This window comes from Triturus cristatus, chromosome 2_2 (assembly GCF_964204655.1).
Source record: "Triturus cristatus chromosome 2_2, aTriCri1.1, whole genome shotgun sequence".
Classification (NCBI taxonomy): Eukaryota; Metazoa; Chordata; class Amphibia; order Caudata; family Salamandridae; genus Triturus; species Triturus cristatus.
This window is the reverse complement of record NC_140582.1, coordinates 1,244,166,227-1,244,191,895: the sequence shown is the minus strand read 5'-3', so window position 1 is coordinate 1,244,191,895 and position 25,669 is coordinate 1,244,166,227. Positions and strand designations below refer to the sequence as shown.

The following is a 25,669-nucleotide window of genomic DNA, read 5'->3' as shown; positions in this document are numbered from 1 at the left end:
CCTCCGCAACGTGTCATTTTTCATTTGTAGCTTTTAGTTGGACATTAAAAACAAGGCATGCATGTTGTATGCATATGTGAAGCCCTGCGCGCGCCCTCTCTCTTCTCACACCCGTGTTTGCATGCATGTCACGTGTTTGCATGCATGTCACCTGAAAGGGGAGACGGTGGCTGAGACGCATCGCGAAAAGACACAACTAAACTTCGGGGTTCGATGACGAATGTACAGAAAGTATCGATCCACCTGCTGTCCCAGACCTGGCTTAAGGCGGTGTTAGAAGTAGGATCTAGCGCAGATGAAAGGCAGTCTGCACACCACGGTTCGCCCTATTACAGTCCCCACGTTGGCAGCCACACCTGAGCCCAGCGGCAGGCTGCCCCTCGAGGGAGCTCGCACGTATACATTGCCCAAAGATGAAACAAATGTCATTTTAGTGAGACAGTGTTTACCTTTCGGTGAGATGTCTGCTATTGTCCAGTGCCCCCCCCGGAAATGGTTCAAACTTGGGCTTTGAGTTGTTCAGCCCAGAATGTGTGAGAGCCAGCGGTGCCTGCTGTATATTTGGCAGATCCCCGTTTAAAGGCTCACATCTCACCGAAGGGCCCCGCGCGACATCTCACCGAAGGGCCCCGCGCGAGCGACCGGAAGTCTCCCCCGCGTGGATGTATTTTGCTGCAGGACATGGGATTCCTGCTGACGCGCTTTATTTCAAAAGTCGGATGAGCCACAGATGAGCCCGCGAAAAGCAGGAGAATGAACAGAACAACATAGACAGAGTGAAAAATGAAAAGAAAGAGGGGCAGGCAATGGAGGAAAGAACGAAAGAAAGATAGATGTTTGCTGTACATGACTACTTAAGAAAGAACAAGCATTGGCATAGCCAATAGGTCTCGACTTTGGGACCATATAAGGATATTCTGATGGATAACTAATCACTTATAAGGTCCGAAAGTGGAGACCAATTGGCTATGCCAATGCTTGTTATACTGTGCCACGGACACGTGCTCACCTGATGGCACCAGGTTCACACTGGGGGTGAGGAGGCGCAGCCGAGCAACGTCTGACGTCACCCCCAGGTAGCTGCTCGGACGTCTGACGTCACCCCAGGTATCTGCTCGGACGTCTGACGCCGCTCCCAGGTAGCTGCTCGGACGTCTGACGTCACCCCAGGTAGCTGCGGGGCGTAAGGGACAGACGCCCTTTAAAAGGGCCCCTTTGGACTGGTTTCTCCATCTTTTTTCCCAGCTCAGGAGGGCAGAAGGATCACGAGGGTGAAGCACAGAAGGGCACTGTCGCCAGAGAGGGGCCTTCTGCATCAACTCAGGTATGTGCCCTGCGCCCCCCCCCCCCCAATCCACCCATGCTGGAAACAAATGAGTGTGCTTGGGTCACGCAGGGGCGGCGGCAGCGCTTCACCCCGGTGCCCTGCTTGGCATCTCTCCAAGAGGCTCTCACCCCTCCTGGGTCCCTGCAGAGGCGGGAACACGACGAAAGGAGTCCCCTGAATCCGTTCCTGCTCTCCCGGCCTCAGCGGCTGCGTTTCCCCCTGGTGCTCGCTGCTGGCCCGGCTCCTGTCCCCAGGGGCGCATCTTCAGGGGGGATCGTATAGGGTTTTCCTTTTTGAAGGCCCCTGGAGTGTTCTACACTTTTTGGCGGAGATCAGTCTTCAGTATTTGCAGTTTTGAGGGTCTTCTGTGTGGTTTATGCAACTCTCAAATTTATACCAGAAGGGTTTCGATTTTTAGCTGACCAGCATAGTGGATCCCACGGCTGCTTGCAAACATTTTTGTTAGTCTGGGATCGCACAGTTTGGTTAAAGTGGGGAAGCCAGGATTAATCCCAGGTTGTCTGGTTTCACATTGTGCTTTGTGTGCTCTGCCCCCCCCCCCCCTTTTATCGCGAGGCGCGCGCGCTTGTTTTTCAAGTGCTGGCGTTTCTGGTAGGAGGCTTAATTTGTGGCCGTCCGAGGCGGGTTTCTTTCCTTTGTCTGCCTTGTTTGGTGGCCGCTGCTGTGATCTGATCAGGGCGTCTATTGTTTGCACAAGGCGGTCACCCCGGGCTCTTTGGGGGAGATTGGTCGAGTGGGTGCAAGTATGAGGGTTCAAGTTCTGGCCTGGTTTTGGTATCTACTTGAGGGGGGGGGGGGCCTTAAGCAAGGCGAGTGGTCTTGCTAGTTTACTTTTCAGTCTGCGGCTCCCTCGCCAGTCTGGGTGGAAGCAGCGCGGCTGACCTGACTCTCGCGGCTGCGGCAGCTTCGTAACTCTTCATGGCTTTGCTTTATTTGTAAGAGTGGAGCCGGGACGCTTTGCATTTGCTGCGGAGGAATGTTTTATGTGCATCACAGCACACTCCTGCAGCGGGCACCGGGCTCATTCCTGGTGGGCCGGAAGGGCAGGGGTCGGTTTTGTTACTGGGGGCCAACGGTGCTGCAATATGGGCCCCGGGCCCCTGTACCAAAGCGGCAGCGGCGCTTGACACTAGTATTCATTCCCCCCATCCTTCACGGCCGCAGCTTCCCAGTATCCATCCCGGGGGTCTCTTCCCAGTATCCATCCCGGGGGTCTCTTCCCAGTATCCGTCCCGGGGGTCTCTTCCCAGTATCCATCTCGGGGGTCTCTTCCCAGTATCCATCTCGGGGGTCTCTTCCCAGTATCCATCCCGGGGGTCTCTTCCCAGTATCCATCCCGGGGGTCTCTTCCCAGTATCCATCCCGGGGCGGTCTCTTCCCAGTATCCATCCCGGGGCGGTCTCTTCCCAGTATCCATCCCGGGGGTCTCTTCCGGGTATCCATCCCGGGGGTCTCTTCCGGGTATCCATCCCGGGGCGGTCTCTTCCGGGTATCCATCCCGGGGCGGTCTCTTCCGGGTATCCATCCCGGGGCGGTCTCTTCCCAGTATCCATCCCGGGGCGGTCTCTTCCCAGTATCCATCCCGGGGCGGTCTCTTCCCAGTATCCATCCCGGGGCGGTCTCTTCCCAGTATCCATCCCGGGGCGGTCTCTTCCCAGTATCCATCCCGGGGCGGTCTCTTCCCAGTATCCATCTCGGGGCGGTCTCTTCCCAGTATCCATCTCGGGGCGGTCTCTTCCCAGTATCCTTCTCGGGGCGGTCTCTTCCCAGTATCCATCCCGGGGGTCTCTTCCCAGTCCGGTGGGAGCGTTTCTATAGCGTCCTTATGGTAGTTTATAGGTTGTCGGGGCCTTTTCTTGTGTTGTAAAAAAAAGATACATATATCTATGGATATCTCTGTCCTCGTTGTGTAGTCTTAAGTTTGCGTAAATCCGTTTTAACCCGCAGGGTGTTTTTCTTTCCTTGCCCGCAGTTCGTTGTTCTTGTATTTCATTGGCTCCGCTTCCTGCACTTCTTATATTGCTGCCTTTTAAATGCGGTGTGAGCAGTGTCTCTGGTTGTGTTTGCAGTTATGGAACCGTGTTTTCCTGTCTGAACATCCTCATGCAAGATGCCAACACAGCTGTTCCTTATACCCCCCGAAAATGTTACCTGTCTCCAACCACCAGGTGTTTTTTAGGGGGCACCTGATTTTATCCTCTCCACCCCCTTTCCTATAAAATGCCACCCCTGACGAAACGAGGCCGCGGTTCTTTTTCTCCCCTCCAGCGGGCTGTAGAAAGCCAGAGCGGCGCGTGCATGTCCAGAGTCCCCGGACACCTCTGAGAGTTTTCACCACATCCTTTACGCCAAGATGGCCCCCGCCGGAGGGCCCTGAGGGGTGGGGGAGAGGGTGCACAGAGCTTGACTGACCAAAAGGCTGGCCTTTGGAGCCCCTGTTGTGTCTGCGAAACGTGGGCGACAATTCCCGTTCCGCTGTCGGAAATTGCGAACTGTCGGCACACTGATTAAACACCTAAAGGCAGCTCTGTAACCTCCGCCTCATCCAGCCAGAAACCCTCTTTAGAAAGTCCCTTAAAACCTGGGTTTTCACCTCTTCGGATGCCCGACGCAGAGCCTTGATCGAACTCTTTCAATCCTCTTCTCAGTAGCTGTTGCACTATACCTGCAACTCCGTCATCTATAGCGCCATGATGCTCCTCGGAGCCACAGCGGCGCTCTATAAATACCATATAACATAACTGAGAGATTAGCATTTTCGTTGAATTTATTTTTAATGTGGGTGATGTGTGAGAGTTTAATACAGACATTTTGCTGAGAAATTCTGTGTTTGTTTCATGGAACATCCATTAAAGTTTCTTTTAGATCAAAATAGGACCTCGCTTGTGAGAAGTGGGGGGGGGGGGGGTCACAGATTATTTGCAAACATTGGTGAGCTGCTGCTGCTGTTGCAATATTTAAAACATGTCACTTTCCATGAATATTAGATGTAAAAACATTTAGGATTTAGACGAGTGCACCTGTGCACTTTGAGTGACCTGTCCAAAGAGGGCAGCAAAGAGCTGACATTGGATCATAAATTCAATGCGGTTTCAGACAGGGGCCCACAAAATACATTGGGCCCAGGACCCCCTAAATACATTTCACCCAGGGCCACAAAAATCCTTCCAATGTCTCTGTCCTACACACACAGCGTGTTTAGGGCAAGCAGCCTTCTGGCCCCGGTTAGTAAAGTGGCTCACTTGTGAGTTGTAGTAATGAATGTCATATGTCCTAAAACCACATAGGTGATGTCACTGCACTGTGCAGAGTTATTCAATGAGGGTACAGAGGTGCCAGGGGGTAGTGCTGCAGTACACTGAGGGCACAGAGGGGGATTTACCAGTGCCTTGAGACGCTCACAGGTGAGCAGCCGCGCTTATCGCGCACTGATTGATTGATTGACCAGAGGGTAGAGATGCAGTGTACCGCGGGGACAAAGATATCAGAGTGCAGAGATGCAGTGCCCTGAGGGTGCAGAGACAGATGTTACAGTGTAGAGATGCAGTGCATTGAGGGTGCGGAGGCAGATGATACAGTGTAGAGATGCAGTGCATTGAGGGTGGAGAGACAGATGTTAGTGTAGAGATGCAGTGCCCTGAGGGTACAGAGACAGCGATATTACAGTGTACAGATGCAGTGCCCTGAGGGTGGAGAGGCAGATGTTACAGTGTAGAGATGCAGTGCCCTGAGGGTGCGGAGGCAGAGGGCAGAGATGCAGTGCATTGAGGGTGCGGAGGCAGATGATACAGTGTAGAGATGCAGTGCATTGAGGGTGGAGAGACAGATGTTACAGTGTAGAGTTGCAGTGCCCTGAGGGGGCCGAGGCAGTGATGTTACAGTGTAGAGATACAGTGCCCTGAGGGTGTGGAGGCAGAGATATTACAGTGTAGAGATGCAGTGCCCTGCGGGTGCAGAGACTTGTTAGTATAGAGATACAGTGCATTGGGGGTGCAGAGACAGGTGTTAGTGTAGAGTTACAGTGCCCTTAGGGTGCGGAGGCAGAGACGTGACAGTGTAGAGATGCAGTGCCCTGAGGGTGTTGAGGCAGAGATGTTATGGTGTAGAGTTGCAGTGCCAACAGGGTGCGGAGGCAGAGATGCAGTGCCCTGAGGGTGTTGAGGCAGAGATGTTGCAGTGCCCTGAGGGTGCGGAGGCAGAGATGCAGTGCATTGAGGGTGCAGAGGCAGATGTTACAGTGTAGAGATGCAGTGCCCTGAGAGTGCAGAGACAGATGTTACAGTGTGTTGGACAGGCCTCACAGACGGCTTGCTCCCTCCCCGCTCGACGGGGCCCGAACCCCGGCCCACCTGGCATATCCCCGCAACAAGCACCTGTACCCCGTCTCCCGACGGACCCTCTGCCCTCGGACCCCTACTCATCACGGGGTCCGGCCCCACCGGCTTCCCGGCCGGGTCAAGCCGCCATCTTGGGCCCTGCACCACGCGGCCGCATGGCCTCCCCTCGACCCTAACCCCGGGCCTGGCCGGCCCCGACATCCCGGCACCACCATCCACCCAGGAGGTGAGCGGACCACTTGGCAGGTCAATGGGAGAACGAAGTGTCAAGGGCTCTCCCCCGCCAGGTGCCGATCGCTCCCAGCTCCCCCAGGCACTGGCTCCACCCCCTGCTGGGTGTCTGGACACCTTCATCCCGGACCCTCCGACCTCCAAGTGCGAGGGTCCGGACATCAAAGGGCACCAGCCCTATAACTGAGGCAGCTCCGGAGCAGGAAGGCAGTTGTATCCTGGAGTCGAGAGACACCGAGTGAACTCAACCCTGACGGTCTACTGGCGCTGCCGTAGCCCGCTCTTGTGAACCATCGTCCTGCCTGCTGGCGCTGCCGCGGCCTTCTGCAACCTTCACCTTCCTGGGACCTGCTGGCGCTGCCGCGGCCCGTTGTAACGACCATCCTCACCGGGACCTGCTGGCGCTGCCGCGGACCGTATAGCTTCCGGGGACCTGCTGGCGCTGCCGCGGGCCGTTGTATCGACCATCCACACCGGGACCTGCTGGCGCTGCCGCGGCCCATACCACCTAACCACCAAGCTCGAGGATTGTGAGCTCATCATCACCTCATCCGAACTACCTGATTGGTAAATAGACTGTCCCGCTACCCCCTTCCCTACCTTGTGAGACTCTAATCGAGGGGACCCCTGAGTCCAGACCTCCTTGTACCATTTAACCGTACCTTAAATAAGTGCTTATAAAGAACACTGAACCTTATCCGTGTGTGGTATCTGTCTGTGGGGGGGAAGTTACTTGTCTGTACGATCGCTGGAGACGGCTCTCGCCGGAGACCTCTCCTCCTGACCCCGGCCGACCCTCCCGGTCCATCTACCTTTTCTAACATTGGTGGCCAGCGGCGCGATCCGAATCAACGCGTAATCGTACAGATAGTAGCTCACCCCACGACAAAGCACGATGTCGACCAAAGATAGCAGCTCCACCGAGAAGTTCCAAATGGAGAAATTAGAAGAATACAACCACCGCGAACTGAGACAATTTTGCATAGAACTTGGCATTGCTACCACCGGCCTGAGTACCAAGGATGATCTAAAGCGCGCTCTTGAGTCATGGACAGAAACTGGGGTCACAGGACCCTCCGACCAAAACAGCGTCACACCAGACCAAAACAGCATCACACCAGAGGGGAACGCCACGGCTCCCGAGGAGCGGGGAACGGGCCTCTCACAGGAGGAGATACGAGAAAGAGACAGAGTCAGATTACACGAATTAGAGATGGCACGACTCAAGATGGATGGGGAACTTAAGTTAGCTGAACAGAATCAACCTCGAGCATATGCGGCTTCGAGAGGAACGAGAAGAAAAGCAGAGACAAAGAGAGCTGGAAGAGAAAAAAATAACGCTCGAGCACGAGCGCCGACTGGCGGAAATAGAACTGCGCAAACAGAATAAGGAACTGGGGGTGCCTGAGCGACCACACACCCCGGGGCCTATTGAGAAAAAAGTTCACATCCCCAAGGATGTGGTCCGCGAGTATGTCCGAGAAGACGACATACAACAGTGGTTTAAAGCCTATGAGATCGCAATGACCTCCCACCGGATCGACCGGAGTGATTGGGGAGCCGGACTTTGGGGGAGATTCATCAACGAGGGTCGCGATGCCCTGCTGCAGCTCCCCGATCACCAAATGTCGTCCTACGACCACATGAAGGCTGCCCTCCTCACCCGCTACGGCCTCACGCCCGAGATGTACCGCCAGAGGTTCAGAGATTGCACCCGGATCCCAGGTACAACTTGGGTGGAATACGTGAACTATTTCAGCCGGGCCTTCGAGGGTTGGATCAAGGGAAATCAGGTCACCACCTACGAACAACTCTTCAACCTTATGGTATGGGAGCACCTATCAAACAACTGTTTCGTCGAGCTCAGGCAGCACCTACTCGACAGTAAGCTGACTGACCCCCGGCAGCTCGCCGCCGAAGCCGACCGGTGGGAAAGCACCCGAGTGGGCCGGAAAGGGCCACACGACCAGAACAGAAGCAACCAAGGCCAGCACCGTCCTCGGGGAGGAGGAGGGGGCCAGGGGCGAGGGAGAGACGCCTTACCGGCAACACCCGTGGCCAGCACCCCACCTCCGGCCGGCCGGGGCAACCCCCCGTTGCGGCCTGGGTACCGAGCCAACGTCACGTGCCACCGGTGCCAGCGACTAGGCCACTACGCCAACGATCCGAACTGCCCGCTAAACCAACCACCCAAGCCCCGCCAGGTAGCTGCCGCTGCCCTGGGGGAAGAGCAATCATCAGAGGGACCCGAGGAGTATGAGCCGGACCAGCAAGGGTGGGAACCGGCCGCCATGGTCCTGGCATGCTTAGGGGGAAGGGACATGGTTCCGCGGGCTCCCCTACCCGCCAACACCAGAAAATATGGTCAGTGGGTGACCATTAATGGACAGAGAGCCGAGGCCTTGCGTGACACCGGCGCCAGCGTGACGGCCGTCCGCTGTCACCTGGTGAAGCCCGAGCAGATCCTGCCGAACATTCTCTGCCCCGTCCGCTCGGCAGATAACTCTGAGAGCATGTGTAAGATGGCCTGCGTCCCGTTTGAATGGGGAGGGGTCTCCGGCCTACTGAAGGTGACGGTCCGGGACGATGCCCCCGTGGACTGCCTCCTGGGGAATGACCTCGAGAGTTCCCCGTGGGCCACCGTCGAGAGAAGAGAGCACTTGGGGATGCTGGGCCTCCCGGACTGGGCCTGCATAACCACCCGATCCATGGCCGCCCGTGCCGCCCCCCGATCAGAAGAAACCGAATGGCCAGCACCTCCGCCCCCGGTTGCCCCCGCAGAGGACAACGGCGAGTCCGACCTCCCGGACCCGACTACCGAGGAAGACGCGCAACACCAGGACCTTCCGGATCTGGCTCAGTGGCGGCAAGAAGGGGGGCCCACCCAAGAACAGTTCCGCCAGGAACAAAAGACCTGTCCCTCCCTCGAGGGACTCCGCCAACAAGCCAGCACCCAAACCGCCGGGGACACCACAGGAACCCACTGGGTCTACTGGGATAACGACCTGCTCTACAGCGAGCAAAGAATCGCCGAGCTGGGGGCCGGTCGAGTTCTGGTGGTACCGCTCCGCTTCCGAGACTTTCTGCTCGACCTAGCCCACGATGTCCCCCTGGCTGGACACCTGGGCCAGGACAAAACGTACAGTCGCCTGGTGACCCACTTTTTTTGGCCGAAAATGAGGAATGACGTCCTGAACCACTGCCGATCGTGCCCCACATGCCAAGCCAGCGGGAAGAGTGGCCGGAAGCTGAAGGCCCCTCTACAACCCTTCCCGGTGGTCACCACCCCGTTCGAGAGGGTGGGGATAGACATTGTGGGACCTCTGGACCCCCGCACGGCACAAGGACACAGGTTCATCTTGGTACTAGTGGACCATGCCACCCGCTACCCCGAGGCGGTGCCTCTACGGACAGTGACCGCTCCAGTGGTTGGCCGGGCCCTGATGGGGATCTTCTCCCGGGTAGGCTTCCCCCGAGAAGTAGTCAGCGACCGAGGCACGAATTTCATATCAAAGTACATGAAGTCCCTCTGGCAACAATGCGGGGTCACCTACAGATTCACGACCCCCTATCACCCCCAAGGGAACGGACTAGTGGAGCGTTTTAACCGCACTCTCAAAGGGATGATTGGGGGATTGGAAGAACCTCTCCGTCGCCAGTGGGATGTACTGCTCCCGTGCCTCCTCTTCGCCTACCGGGAAGTGCCCCAGAAGTCCCTGGGTTTTAGCCCCTTTGAACTCCTATACGGACACCCTGTGCGAGGGCCCCTCAGCCTAGTCAAGGAAGGTTGGGAGATGGCCCCCCTAACGACCCCTCCAGACGTCTTCAAATACATCCTGGCCTTACGAAACCAGACCCGGCGCTTCAGGGAGATGGCCAAGGCGAACCTCGAGGCCAGCCAGGAGGACATGAAGAGGTGGTATGATCACAATGCCTCCTCCGTTGAATTCGAGCCTGGGCAGCAAGTATGGGTGATGTCCCCCACCGAACCATGTGCCCTGCAAGATAAGTGGATGGGGCCCTTCAAAGTGGTCGAGCGCAAAAGCCCCGTCACTTACCTCATCGACATGGGGTCCTCCCGGAACCCCCTTCGGGTCCTCCACACCAACCGGCTCAAACCGCACTTTGTGCGCTCCGAACTAAGCCTCTTGATGGCTACAGACAGTGGCACAGAAGAAGACTCCGAGCCCCTCCCGGACCTCCTGAAGACTCAGGAGAAGGACGGCTCCGTGGACGGGGTCCGGCTCTCGGACGCCCTCACTTCAGAGCAACGCCAGGACTGCCGGAACCTCCTGCTGCAGTTCGCTGCCCTGTTCTCCCTCACCCCCGGGGTCACCCCCTGGTGTTTGCACGACGTAGACACCGGGGACAGTCCCCCTGTCCGGCACCGGGCCTACCGCGTACCAGATCGGGTACGGGCCTGCATACAGGAGGAAGTGGCCAAGATGCTCACGATCGGGGTCATCGAGCCCTCGGACAGTCCCTGGGCCAGTCCGGTCGTATTAGTTCCCAAGGCCGCTGCCCCCGGCTCCGCCCCTGAACTGAGATTCTGCGTCGACTACCGGGGCTTGAACGCTGTCACCCGGACCGACGCTCATCCCATCCCCCGAGCAGACGAGCTGATCGACCGGCTGGGGGCCGCCCGCTACCTTAGTATCTTCGACCTAACGGCGGGCTACTGGCAGATCGGCCTCACACCCAGGGCTCAGGAACGGTCAGCCTTCTCTACCCCCGATGGCCACTATCAATTTAAGGTCATGCCCTTTGGCATGAAGAATGCCCCCGCCACGTTCCAACGCCTTGTGAACCAGGTCTTGGCAGGGCTTGAAGAATTCAGCGCTGCCTACCTGGACGATATCGCTGTATACAGCCGCCACTGGTCCGACCACCTCCGTCACCTCCAAGAGGTCCTGCAAGCCCTCCAGCGGGCCGGCCTCACCATTAAGGCCGGCAAGTGCCAGCTTGGCCAAGGGTCTGTGACCTACCTTGGGCACCAAGTGGGGAGCGGGCTGGTGGCCCCACTACAACTTAAGATTGCTGCCATCCAGTCCTGGCAGCCCCCCGTCACCCAGACCGAGGTCCGAGCCTTCTTGGGGCTCACCGGCTACTACCGGCGGTTCGTGAAGGACTACGGCAGCATCGTGGGGCCCCTCACGGGTCTCACATCCAAGAACCAGCCGAAGCGGGTCAACTGGACTCCTGATTGTCAAGCGGCCTTCGAGGAGCTGAAGGCCGCCCTGTGCACCGCCCCGGTGCTCCAGGCCCCCGATTACAGTCGGGAATTTGTGGTGCAGACCGACGCCTCCGACCACGGCATCGGGGCCGTCCTCTCTCAGCTGAACCCCGAAGGTCATGACCAGCCGGTGGCCTTCATCAGCCGACGTCTCCTGGCCCGAGAACAGCGTTGGAGCACCATCGAGAGGGAGGCATTTGCAGTAGTGTGGGCCCTCAAAAAGCTCCGACCCTATCTCTTCGGTACCCACTTCCGGGTACAAACCGACCATCGACCCCTGCAATGGCTGATGCAGATGCGGGGGGAGAACCCAAAACTCTTGCGCTGGTCCATTTCCCTGCAGGGAATGGACTTCACCGTGGAGCACCGACCAGGCCAAGACCACGCCAACGCAGATGGCCTGTCCCGCTTTTTCCGCCTCGACGAAGAGAGTCCCCAAGGAGATGGGTGACTCTCCCCGCCTTCAGCTGGGGGGGACGCATGTTGGACAGGCCTCACAGACGGCTTGCTCCCTCCCCGCTCGACGGGGCCCGAACCCCGGCCCACCTGGCATATCCCCGCAACAAGCACCTGTACCCCGTCTCCCGACGGACCCTCTGCCCTCGGACCCCTACTCATCACGGGGTCCGGCCCCACCGGCTTCCCGGCCGGGTCAAGCCGCCATCTTGGGCCCTGCACCACGCGGCCGCATGGCCTCCCCTCGACCCTAACCCCGGGCCTGGCCGGCCCCGACATCCCGGCACCACCATCCACCCAGGAGGTGAGCGGACCACTTGGCAGGTCAATGGGAGAACGAAGTGTCAAGGGCTCTCCCCCGCCAGGTGCCGATCGCTCCCAGCTCCCCCAGGCACTGGCTCCACCCCCTGCTGGGTGTCTGGACACCTTCATCCCGGACCCTCCGACCTCCAAGTGCGAGGGTCCGGACATCAAAGGGCACCAGCCCTATAACTGAGGCAGCTCCGGAGCAGGAAGGCAGTTGTATCCTGGAGTCGAGAGACACCGAGTGAACTCAACCCTGACGGTCTACTGGCGCTGCCGTAGCCCGCTCTTGTGAACCATCGTCCTGCCTGCTGGCGCTGCCGCGGCCTTCTGCAACCTTCACCTTCCTGGGACCTGCTGGCGCTGCCGCGGCCCGTTGTAACGACCATCCTCACCGGGACCTGCTGGCGCTGCCGCGGACCGTATAGCTTCCGGGGACCTGCTGGCGCTGCCGCGGCCCGTTGTATCGACCATCCACACCGGGACCTGCTGGCGCTGCCGCGGCCCATACCACCTAACCACCAAGCTCGAGGATTGTGAGCTCATCATCACCTCATCCGAACTACCTGATTGGTAAATAGACTGTCCCGCTACCCCCTTCTCTACCTTGTGAGACTCTAATCGAGGGGACCCCTGAGTCCAGACCTCCTTGTACCATTTAACCGTACCTTAAATAAGTGCTTATAAAGAACACTGAACCTTATCCGTGTGTGGTATCTGTCTGTGGGGGGGAAGTTACTTGTCTGTACGATCGCTGGAGACGGCTCTCCCCGGAGACCTCTCCTCCTGACCCCGGCCGACCCTCCCGGTCCATCTACCTTTTCTAACACAGTGTAGAGTTGCAGTGCCCTTAGGGTGCGGAGGCAGAGATGTTACAGTGTAGAGATGCAGCTCCCTGAGGGTGCGGAGGCAGAGGGCAGAGATGCAGTGCCCTGAGGGTGCAGAGGCCGATGTTACATTGTAGAGATGCTGTGCATTGAGGGCTCAGAGACAGATATTACATTGTAGAGATGCAGTGCCCTGCATGTGCAGAGACAGATGTTAGTGTAGAGATGCAGTGCCCCGAGGGTGCAGAGACAGATGTTAGTGCAGAGATGCAGTGCCCTGAGGGTGCAGAGGCCAATGTTACATTGTAGAGATGCTGTGCATTGAGGGCTCAGAGACAGATATTACATTGTAGAGATGCAGTGCCCTGCGGGTGCAGAGACAGATGTTAGTGTAGAGATGCAGTGCCCTGAGGGTGCAGAGACAGATGTTAGTGTAGAGATGCAGTTCCCTGCGGGTGCAGAGACAGATGTTAGTGTAGAGTTGCAGTGCCCTGAGGGGGCGGAGGCAGTGATGTTACAGTGTAGAGATACAGTGCCCTGAGGGGGCGGAGGCAGTGATATTACAGTGTAGAGATACAGTGCCCTGAGGGTGTGGAGGCAGAGATATTACAGTGTAGAGATGCAGTGCCCTGCGGGTGCAGAGACTATTGTTAGTGTAGAGATGCAGTGCATTGGGGGTGCAGAGACAGGTGTTAGTGTAGAGTTACAGTGCCCTTAGGGTGCGGAGGCAGAGATGTGACAGTGTAGAGATGCAGTGCCCTGAGGGTGTTGAGGCAGAGATGTTATGGTGTAGAGTTGCAGTGCCCTTAGGGTGTGGAGGCAGAGATGTTACAGTGTAGATATGCAGTGCCCTGAGGGTGTGGAGGCAGAGATGTTACAGTGTAGAGTTACAGTGCCCTTAGGGTGCGGAGGCAGAGATGTGACAGTGTAGAGATGCAGTTCCCTGAGGGTGTGGAGGCAGAGGGCAGAGATGCAGTGCCCTGAGGGTGCAGAGACCGATGTTACATTGTAGAGATGCAGTGCCCTGCAGGTGCATTACACACCAAAATCTGCATATTATTCCCCCCAAACTAGTGATAGGCGCTACTTATCGCAGCGGGTGAATATTATATGCGAGGGTGTCACTACTTATCTGATGCGATAAAATCACGGACTCTGAGAAGCTTGAATCGCAGGATTAGAAAGTTTGATCTGTAATTTCTGCGCCTTGTCTCACTTCACATGTCCATGTCACAGTTTTTAAAAATCAACAAACATGGACCCGTTTCCTCTCATGCTAATGTTCTTATGTAGTGTCTTCACACTAGGCCTGGGCGTAGTTCGCGGGGTTTCGCTACGCAGAACCCCGCCAAGTGACAAACACTGGAGTTCGGTAAGCGGCGGAGTGCAGTCAGTGAGTGACAGACATTTTTCTCTTTTCCACACAGGAAGAAGACGCCGGTAGCGGAGCACCCCGAGACCATCATGGGGTTCAGAGCACACCTTCTCACCCTTGGGTTCATGTTTGCCATCTTGGTAAATGCCAGTTCCGGCTTCAGTAAGTGACCTGATACAGAGGCCGATGGTGGGGGGCACTGATCAGCACGTTTCTAATGTAGTGTCACTGTGACGAGCAGTAGGAGACCCTTCATAACAGGAGAAGCACTGGATGGAGTATAGAGACATATCTCAGTGAAATGCCTCTATTGAATGCAATCATGACAAGATATGGACCCAGCACCCTTAATGCCCCAGAGGACGCTGACCTGAAATTATTGCTTATGTAGGATTTAACGGTTCATGGATTGAACCTCCTGTGGTCGCAGCCAGTATTAACAGTGAAGGGGGTCCAAGCGGGCACAGTTGCCCCCGCTGGTAATATAAGGAATGCCGTAACATGATGCACAAAGTTTTACAGGCTTTTATCCGGCGCCACCAGGGAGTGGCAGTGAATGGCTCCTGCAAACCTATAGGAGAGAGTATAGACATCTGCTAAGAACAAAGAAGAGAACAGCACAGGATGTAGGGTGACCAACCGTCCGTAAATTTCACGAGCCGTCTGTGATTTGGATCTCATGTCCATTGTCCGAGATGACCCCTTTTACGGGTGCCTTTTGTCCGTAATTTGGGCATTGCAGGGAGCGGCGCTGATCCCCTGCGAGAAGCCTCGGCTTCCTGATGGGGGCGCCTCGCACTCCTTGGAGGACAAGAGCAGCCGCACCCGCCCATTGTCATCCTGTGTGGGCTGATGACTGTCATTCTGTGTGGGCTGATGATTGTCCTCCTGTATGGGCTGATGATTGTCCTCCTGTATGGGCTGATGATTGTCCTCCTGTATGGGCTGATGATTGTCATCCTGTGTGGGCTGATGATTGTCATCCTGTGTGGGCTGATGATTGTCATCCTGTGTGGGCTGATGATTGTCATCCTGTGTGGGCTGATGATGGGAGTGGGTGCCATAGAGGTCCCAGGGAGTGGGTGCCATGGAGGTCCCAGGGAGTGGGTGCCATGGAGGTCCCAGGGAGGGCTTGCCATGGAGGTCCCAGGGAGGGGGTGCCATGGAGGTCCCGGGGAGGGGGTGCCATGGAGGTCCCGGGGAGGGGGTGCCATAGAGGTCCCAGGGAGTGGGTGCCATAGAGGCCCCAGGGAGTGGGTGCCATAGAGGCCATGTTATTCCGCATTCCTGGTGATCTGTGGTCCTGGTACCCATTTATAAGAAAGGAGACCGTAGTTATCCTTCAACTAAGGCATATTTCCCTTTCAGATGGAGCAGGCAAAATTCTCAGCAAAATTATATTAAATCGACTCCAAGGCTGTGTGCACAAGGACCATGTTCTAACCGAGGTGCAGGCTGGCGTCAGGTCAAGGGCAGTGGAGTAGAGAAACTTGAGGGCCCCCCCTGCAAAGTATATGGAGGGAGCCCCCATGCTCTGAGCCTGTCAGGAGCTGTAAGGCCAGGGACCCGCAGTACCACAGGGGCTGCAGGGGCTATTGTTACGCCACTATTACCAATACAACCGTTATAAGAAACCCTGGATAGTGGAGGTAATAGTTGGGCCTCGTCTGCCTGCAGTCTATCATAGGCGGTGGTCTACCCACTACAGGGTCCCTGCCATCAGTACTCCGGGGGAGTTTGTCCTATTTTAAGTCGGTTTCCTGGTGCAGACTTCTGTCAGGGTATGCAACATTGGGCCCGCCCTTCCTACAGTTTTGACAAAAGTGCATCCACTGCTCCTTCTCTTTCTCACCCCCTTCCTACCTCTTGCTTCCTCTCTCTTCCTTTCCATTATATCTGAGCATCTTATCCATTCTTCTCCCAGCAGTTTTCATTATATCTGACCATCTTATCCATTCTTCTCCCAGCAGTTTTCTTTCTGTTCTCTGTCACTTATCTCCTACTTTTCCTCTCCCATCCCATCGATATCTTCTCATTATGCTTTTCCTATCTCCTGTGCAGTATTTCTCTCTGCTCTTCTTTTATGCTATCTCTTGTATTTCCTTTGTCCATTTTCTCACCCTCTCCATTGCCTACCTCTGTTTTGTCTCTTCCTCTTTTATGCCCGACCCTCTCTTCCTTATCACATTTCCAGTTGACCTGGTCCTTATAGCACCTTGTGACTTCTTTCCTACATACTTTCTCACTGTGACCCTCGATTAGCGCTTCCAGTCCTTTCTCATCTATCACTATGCTCTCCATCAATCCTGTGCGGACCTGCTCCATGGGTGAAAGGCCTCCCGGATTCACAGCTGTATTGTAGACTACGAATGACATGGAGCCTGGATCTCCCGTCTTGAGCTCTCACCCACCAAAAGCACTTGTTTTGGACCATGTATCATCACCTTGTTCAATCATCCCTGACATAGCTGTGGACCCTAATGCAAACATGGCTGCTTGGCACTTATTGTAGTTTTCCTAATGTAATTGACAATTTAATAACAAATGTGTTCAGTATTATGGGGTGCCCTTATGAATGTGTTCATGTTTGCTGAGAACAGATATCCGGTGCAAATAACTCTCTCTGTTGCTTTTCAGGTGTGACCTTTTTCACTGTGGACAATCAGGGCGTCTGCAGGGAGGGACCGCCCCCACCCCCAAATAATGGCTATGATTACACTTCCAACGCTCGTGTTGTGGGGAGGCTGAGCGGTGTAAACCATGTGCTCTTCGGACGATATAAATTTCTGTATGTCGTGAGAGGTTCTGAGCTGTATGGCGGTCCCATGCCGTCAGATCCATCCAGGGACTGGTTCCAAGGTCCTGGAAGGCGCGTAGGGAAAGCAGGCTGGGATCTATTCAAGCGCCTTTTCTTCGACCCGAGTACAAGAGATCTTTATGCCGTCACTCATGGAGGTGAGCTCTACGCAGGCCCCCCGCCGATCAATGAAAACCAGGCTTGGAAGGACGCACTAGGTAAAAAAGTTGGTCATGGCGGATGGGATGGATTTCACGCCCTCTTCTTCGACCCCCAAGGGATCCTGCACGCAGTGACTGCTGAGGATAGATTTGTAAAAGGAAGTCCTCCAAAGGGTGGAAGAGACAACTGGATTGCAAGAAGCCAGGCCATCGGAGCAGGTGGATGGATCAATTTAAGCCGATTTATGTCCTTTACTCCTGACGGCAACCTTTGGGGTGTCTCCATTTCAAGCGGGAAGATCTACACGGCCTCTCCGCCAACTTGGGGCGACAACTGGATTGGAAGAGCCCAAAATCGGGGTGATAGTAACTTGTTTAAATTCATGGACTTCACAGCTCAGTGACGAGAACACCCCACCACCCTTGTCTATGTAAGTATGACGTCATGTCCTCGCCCGTCTCTAACACTTTCCACAGAAGCTCTTAGTTCAGCTTTGCCTTTGAGTTATTCAGTCAACTTTCCTACAGTTAGTTTTCGAAATGCACAGATGCTAATGTCAGTGTAGCCAACACACTCCATCCATCCTCTGTTCTCAAACATCATTGTTTCCTCCTAATGAGTAACAAGGCTCCCTTTTTACAAGCACCCCTTGGCACATTAATGGCAGCTGATTGGGGAATAGGTTGAGATGTTGGCAGGGGTGCCAGACCTTGGGTGACAGTTTCTCTTACAAGGCAGGAGCAGTATGTAATTAAAACAGCACTTGCCGCAGTCTTTATTTGTTGATTTTCAGAAATAAAACACCAAAGCGGGGTTTACTTTTGAAACACTAGACATAGATGTCCTGGAAGAGTTGTGGGTATCCTGTTTGTGACCACTAGGTCTTGCATTACATACATTTAAGGACCAATCAAGGGTGGGCGCCCCTCCCTAAGTGACATAGGGGTCCACCAGGGCCTTCTGGCACAAGCCCAGTTCTGCGAAGCACAGGGAGGTCATGCACTCTCTTGACCTGCTCCCGAATCTTCTCAGAAGTGTCTATCTGGCCTATTCAATTCCTTTCTCTCCTACGCTGTGCCACAAAGTCTTTGGAAGGCCAGATGGGGAGAAGGCAGTTGGTCCACCATGATGGGGCCAGTGAGGGCCCACGCAGTGAATGGGAAGCAACACACAGGGGAGCCTATCAGCTTGAGGAGGCATCCCATCAGTTACACTTTGATTTGGGCTATGCCATGGCAATCCGGGCACAGGGTCTGGCACACAATGAGATGAGTTGCACAGACACCTTAGGGCACACAAAGTAGAGTTGCAATTCCGTTCCTCCCTGGAAATCATGCAGGTGATGCGGGCACTTAGAGGGCACCGCTCTCCAGATGTCACCGGTAGATGGTGTGGGCCCCTCGTATGAGATGTGATATCCCTGGAAACCTCTAAGAGAGCAGAACAAGCCAACTGGTCCTTGTGAGCCCACTTCAGGTTGCCACACATCAACAGGTTGTCGGCCCAGACCAGCCACTATTCAGGACCTTTCCACAAGCAGTTTTCCTCCATGTGCGCAACAGAGTCCTTTGGCAATGTGCACCACGCAGACCAGATTCTCCGGTCCTATGTCCCCACAAGTGGATCTCTCCTCTTGGTGAGGTGGCACTGAGTAGCAGCTATACCCCACTGGGCCTTTGAAGCTGGGGGAAGGATCAAAGGGTATTCCTTTGGACCACAGATGTGTCCCCTAAATTCCCGTCCTGTCTGCCATGAGGTTACAGAATGCAGATCTCTATCTTTATGGGGCTGTCCTCCCGACCCAGAGGCCAGGGGTCACAATCTCTGCCCTCCCATATTCTTACGCAGGGGAATTTCAGAAAAAATCACATCTAAGTTAGAATAATAATATTGTAACTTCCCAGTTGTATAAAATAAACTAGCTAATATACTACATGAAATACTGTATATCAGGGGTAAATGATGATATGTCACTCCTTCCGCTACTGATGTCGGTAATTTCATACATACATAACAATCACTAACTTCCATAGTTTCTACATAGTGTACTAACAGGTTAGCAAACCTTCAGATCTGTCCCATTCCTCTTCGTACTGTGGTGTAATTCTATCTCATCTGGTGCTTCTAATTCTACTCTGCCTTGTTTAAGGTTAGCTACCTTTCCACGTGTACTAGTGTCATTCTGTTTCTTTGCAGACATTAAATAGGGTACGGCTATTGTCAGTCCTTAACATGCTATAAGCGCTATCAAAATACTACATATGCATATTCTACGACATGTCTTTATACAGTTTTGTTTCGATTTTTCAGCCGCTCTATTATCACCCATTTCTGACTATTGGAGATTTAATCCCCTCTTTGTGACCTTTACACAGAATATAAAGTGTGATATTATATTTCAAGTTGGTCTCACTTCTTAGTCAATTTGATCAGCACTCAATTCTTCATCACTGTCTCCACTTAATTCCAAATTCTCGAAATCCTCAAGAATTACATATGTCCATTCAGGACCCTTGAATTTATTATTCAGTCTTTTTAAATGTGGACTTCTCCTTCTTGGGTTACTTGTCGAGGGTCCAGATTGACTGGTTACTTCGTCTACTTGTTCTGGTTCCTCACTTATTGTTTTGAGGCGATATTTCAGTCTTTTGATAAAACTCGGCCAAGTATCACCCTTTCTGAGCCTTTTAGCTGGCACTGTGCTTTCGCCTTCTCCAATTGTTCTTTTATTTTCGTTGACTGGTGACACACTTTGATTATTTTCGTCGTCAGGATTCCTCTCTATCTGACCTTGTCCAGGGCTTATTACCTTTGCCGTTTCTGCCTGGATGCGTTCTTCTACCCTATTCTGACCCTGTTCAGGAGTTTGTTTATTTTGGCCTTGTTCTTTCTCTTCTTCCTGAACTTGACCTAACTGGTCCTGCTCAGGTCTTATCATTTCTTGATTGTCTTCTGCCTGTGCGTTATCTCTAATGCCTATCTGTCCCTCCTCAGACCCAGCAGCGCTGTTTTGGGTTGCTTCTGCCTGAGCTTATTGCTCTTTCCTTATCAGGTCCTCCTCAGATTGGTTAGGCGCTTTGTTTTCTGTAATCTGAGTGAGTTCTTCTATTCCTGTCTCATCCTCATTATCACTCTGTCTGTCTAAATAAGTTTGGCTTCTTGTTCTCACTGTTACTTCAGGTATGTCTGCTACTGGAATCCAGTCATCCTGACTGGTGCTTGGTCGATCTTCATCAGCTACTTCAGGATCTATTTCTCGTGATCCTTCAGCTGTACAGCCTTCAGCCTCTGCTTCGTCGGGTTCTGTTACCCTTTTGGTATGGCTGGCATGAATCCAGTTAGGCAAACCTGCACACTTCACAGCTGTGGTGGTAACCAGTATTGCTTGATGTGGTTTCCCCACCTTGGTGCTATGCCCGATTATCGGGTGTGATCTTTTATCGCTACCCAAGCACTTGGATCCAGATCATGTGCTTTAGTCGACTGTCTGGTCGCAGCGTCTTCCCCAACCTGGTGAGAGAGAGAACGCACTTGATCAGCCGTCTCTTTGCAATACTCCAATGCTAAATCATCAGATATATTGAACAGCTTGTGTCCAGGTACACATGCTTGCCTCATTGCCCTTCCCATGAGTATCTCATGGGGACTCGAGCCGGTATTTTTATCTGGTATGCTTCTGAGTCCCATCAGGGCAAGAGGCGAAGCATCAGGCCACTTCAGTGGGGTGGATTCACACACCTTTCCCAGTCTTGCTTTTATTGTACCAGTTGTTCTACCACTCCAGAAGCCTCTGGGCCGTATGCACAGTGCCGCTTTTGCTCAATTTTGAATGCTTCACAAATTAATCAAATTATTTCATTATAAAAATGAGACCCTTGGTCTGATTAAATCGTTACTGGAAACCCGAACCAGGAATGAGTTCTCTCAACAGGAGTTTGGCCACAGTTAAAGTGTCATTCCTTCTGGTGGGGTAGGCCTCCACCCACTTGGAAAATAAACAAACGATGACAAGGACATATTTTAATCCCCGACAAACAGGTAACTGAATTAAATCAATTTGGAGTCTTAAGAATGGGCCTTCAGCTTTTCCAATCTATCCAGGACAAACTATAGTTTTCCTGCCTCAGTTAATTTGTTGACAAATTAAGCATCTCTGGCAAAATCTCTCTGCTACGCTCCTGAACCTTGCGTTAAACCAATCCTGTCTAAACAGTCTTATCGCATCTCTGCCTATACGTGTATCTCCATGATACATGCTAGCCATGGGTGCAAGCCTACAATCAGGTAACAAGGGTCTCCCATCTAGGTAAATTATTACACCATCGTCAGCTCTTCTTTGACACCCTATTTTCTCCCATTCTGCCTTTTCTTTTATTTCCGCTTCATTCTGTAACTCTCTCACTTCCTCCCAGGTTCCTACACCCCCAAGCAGCATAAGTTGGCAACTTATTCCAAATGCATCAATTTGCTTGTTTACTGCCATTTTGTATTTGGCACAATGTTGGGCAACTTGGTCGGCATAATGATTACCAGCTGTCACTTTGTCGTTTCCAGATTGGTGAGCAGCACACTTGACCACTCCACTTCTTTTGGTAATTGAATTGCTTCAAGTAACTCTTTTACAAAATGTCCATTTTTAATAGGGGTTCCTGAAGAAGTCAAGATATCCCTTTGCATCCAGAGTTGGCCAAAGTCATGCACAACCCCAAAACCATACTGACTGTCTGTGTATATGGTCACTTTCCAATTTTTCCCAATTTTGCATTCTTTAATTAAAGCTATCAATTCTGCTACTTGTGCAGACTTGACTCCTGGTAAATAGGATGCTTCGACTACTCCACCCAATGTGCACACAGCGTAAGCAGCCCTGAAACCTCCTTCCTCATGACGCATACACGAACGTTAGCGAGATCTAAGTGCTTTGTTCTCACAAACCATATACAGTCTTCCACTCATGTTAATCAAACAATCTCCTTGCCAACATTCTTTCAGAACCTCTCTACTCCAGCTGAAAGATCTCTTCATCCTCTGAATATGAGGAGAGTTTTGAAATTCTATCTCGATAAGGCAAGGGACATTTGCAGAAAGTACCAATTATTTATCAACTAGGGTTCGGTCCGTACGGGTTTAGTCACTTCCACACAATCCATCTCCCGATGGATAATTTCCTGCATCCTTTTGTGCTACCAAAAAGCTGAAAAGACGCTAGCAGCTAAACCTAAAGCGCACTCCACTGGAGCTTATGCGGCTACCGCTGCTTTCTTGAGGAATATCCCTATTCCGGATATTTGCAAAGCAGCCACGTGGAGATCTGTCCATACATGTACCAAACTTTACTGCCTAGAGTTGGAGGCTAGAGCAGACGCTCAAGTAGAACAGACCTCTCTCAGAATTCTATTTCCTTAAATGGCTACCTTAGTTCACTCTGTCTTCTCCACCGCGTTCTGTGGAGGTGGGCTTGCTACTCTATTCAGTGCTCATGACTATAAAATGAAATCCCCCACCAGAGAAGGAATCGTTTCTTACCTGTAACTCCAGTTCTCTATTAAGGGAACTTCCGTTCTAGTCTTAAGCAACCCTCCCTCCTCCCTGCTGGAGTAACCATGGGACCTCAATATCATCACTCATCACTTTTAAAAGGAACTGAAGCAACTGCCAAAAGCTGAGCATGATGGGATACTGGTGCTCTCTGGGTTCTTAAAGGTGCAGTTCATATAATGACAGCCTATGGGGCTACTCTGCCCTGTTTCCCTTACTCTTTATTCCCTATCAAAACAGGGTTTGTGAAAGAGATTTATGCTGTTGTATTAAAACATCATGAAGTTATACGCATATATAATTCTCCTGGCCCCTTTTTTAAGGACAAGATGAAGAATTGGGCCATTGTAGACCAGTCCTGTAGCCTCGTCTTAATATTGGTCATTCCTAAGTGACTCTCTGGCCTTCCTGAAGAAACGTGAACATCTACACTTAGGAAGATATATCGTGAAAAAGTGCTCCGGGGTCCCCGCATGTGGGCGGGACTGTTCTGTGGTTATGACTATAAATGGAAATTCCCTGTCAGAAACTATTCCGTCTAGACTGTCCCTTTGTATGATGATGTCATTTAGGGTTTTGAGGTGCTTTGTGACATCGTTCTCTGGGTCACCCCTTTTATTTATTTAGGCGTCTCAGGATTCGTGTTATGGATTAAACTTTGTTGAGGGTTAGAGTTTGCATTGTTTGAAGGAGTCTATCCTGTGAATACAGGTCAACCCAAAATCCCAGGTGATGTCATCAAACAAACATTCATCCATGTCTCTTCTTGGTGATTGTTAGAGGTGGGGGGCTGAGGAAAGTGAACCCTTTTCTTCCTCTTCACTGGATGATTCTTTTAATAACAACAAAATGACTTTATATTATGTATCTTTATTATTATTCCATGTAAGACGTCTTCACGATCAGAGAGCTCTGCTCAGGGGGAGCAGCTGAAGGTCAATGAAATATATAAACGTGTGTTTGTGTTGTGGTTTGTTGTATCTGCTGCCTGACTGGGGGCGTAAAGTTAGTTTACAGCTGACACCTGTTTCTTTTATTCATTTTACTAGAATGCCACAACAATAGGACAGATGTTTAAAGGGTCTGGATGAAAGCCACGCCTCAGGAAGTTCAACGCTGGACACCACTCTATCCGGAAATGTTACAGACCCTCTAAGACACCCAGTTCCTGATTGGAGGACTGATTTTTACAAACCGACTGAGACCCTCTGGGAGAAAGCTCCTGTTCTGCTGCTCGCTGTATATGCACGAATACTCTGCAGCTGTACAACCTATCCATAATCCGTTTCAAATAAAGGGTGCTTGAAGTGTCAACATTTGTCCTGATAACAGACATCCTGTGCGATGCGCGAGCCTATAACTTTAAGATGGCTTTGAATTACAGTGGGCCCTGTATCCAGCGTCTAATATTGGTGAAATATTCGCAGGTAAAACAGATTTTCGCGCTGCTTGTCCTCTCCCTATCCTCGAAGCGCCAGCCCGTTCCCTCTCTGATAGACAATAGAGGGCGCTTTGAAAGGCTGTGCGTCATCACTGCAAGGCGCGCTACATTTTGTGTGAAATGGCCGGAGACACCGGCGAGTGACCCATAAAAACGGAAATACATTTCTTTGAAATCATTCTCGGTAACAGACCTTCCTCCAGTTATTTGGGTTGCGTGTCATTATTTTTTCCTCTGAAGTAAAGATATGGCGTAGGAGCATGATACAGAAACATTATTCGTCACCTTTGCTTCACCTCCTCACACGCTGTTTTTGCTTAACCGACCATTTCTTTATTAGCTCCTAATGGCGAGGTCTGTGGGGTTACAACACCAGAGAAGCCTGCGAGACAGCCCTACTCTTTAATCACTGAGAGGGCTCAGATGACCGGCTATTTGAGTGCACTGAGGAACAGATAGTCGATTGCACCATAGTGAACGTATATTACTATGCAGAAAATAGTAAATAAACGCATTGATAGAATAGTGGGGTATGGCCTCTCCTTCGATGTGTCTGTAAAACTCACCTTTTGTCCTGAGTTTTTGTCCTGAATTTTGACCCTTTGTCCTGAAGTCTTGTCCTGAATTTTGACCCTTTGTCCTGAATTTTTTACACCCATGTCCAGAATTTGCCTCCATGTCAGTTGGTCACCCTACTGGTGAGGTGACAGGAGACCATAAACAGAAGCAGCTTGCCATGGGCTCTGGAGGGAGGAGGCCCAGCCAATGCTGTCACTGCAGAGAGGCCCATTATCATTCTATATGTGGTAATGAGGCCGACATACAGCATGATGATGGGCCGATAGCAGCCTGTGCCAGGTGGGGGAGGGCCTGCTGCAGGGCACTGATCACAGCAGGAGGGTGGCTGCCCCTGCAGTGAGAGTTACAGGACTCTCAGACTGCTTGAAGTGGACAGCGCCCCAATGTCCAGATGATAATGGGCCGATAGCAGCCTGTGCCAGGTGGGGGAGGGGCTGCTGCTGGCCACTGATCACAGCAGGAGGGTAGCTGCCCCTGCAGTGAGAGTTACAGGACTCTCAGACTGCTTGAAGTGGACAGCGCCCCAATGTCCAGATGATAATGGGCCGATAGCAGCCTGTGCCAGGTGGGGGAGGGCCTGCTGCAGGGCACTGATCACAGCAGGAGGGTGGCTGCCCCTGCAGTGAGAGTTACAGGACTCTCAGACTGCTTGAAGTGGACAGCGCCCCAATGTCCAGATGATAATGGGCGGATAGCAGCCTGTGCCAGGTGGGGAGGGGCGGCTGCAGGGCACTGATCACAGCAGGAGGGTGAGATGGCCCCTGCGGTGAGAGTTACAGGACTCTCAGACTGCTTGAAGTGGACAGCGCCCCAATGTCCAGATGATAATGGGCTGATAGCAGCCTGTACCAGGTGAGGGAGGGGCGGCTGCAGGGCACTGATCACAGCAGGAGGGTGGCTGCCCCTGAAGTGAGAGTTACAGGACTCTCAGACTGCTTGAAGTGGACTGCGCCCCAATAGCAGCCTGTGGGTGGAGGCTGCTCATGTTTGACACCCATAGTAAACGTGATCACTGCACCCCCTCTACCCGCTCCATCCCACA

General features: G+C 52.9%; 1 protein-coding gene across 1 annotated transcript; it reads left to right on the top strand.

Annotated features, from left to right (window-relative positions):
* The first annotated feature begins 1,169 nt into the window (after nt 1-1,169).
* LOC146863498 (uncharacterized) lies at nt 1,170-23,921 on the top strand. The gene is made up of 4 exons (XM_085643379.1): nt 1,170-1,324; nt 14,163-14,272; nt 16,748-17,499; nt 23,657-23,921. The coding sequence occupies exons 2-3, from the start codon at nt 14,200-14,202 to the stop codon at nt 17,470-17,472; spliced, it is 798 nt and encodes a 265-aa protein (XP_085499505.1). The 5' UTR covers nt 1,170-1,324; nt 14,163-14,199; the 3' UTR covers nt 17,473-17,499; nt 23,657-23,921.
* Nucleotides 23,922-25,669: the final 1,748 nt, after the last annotated feature.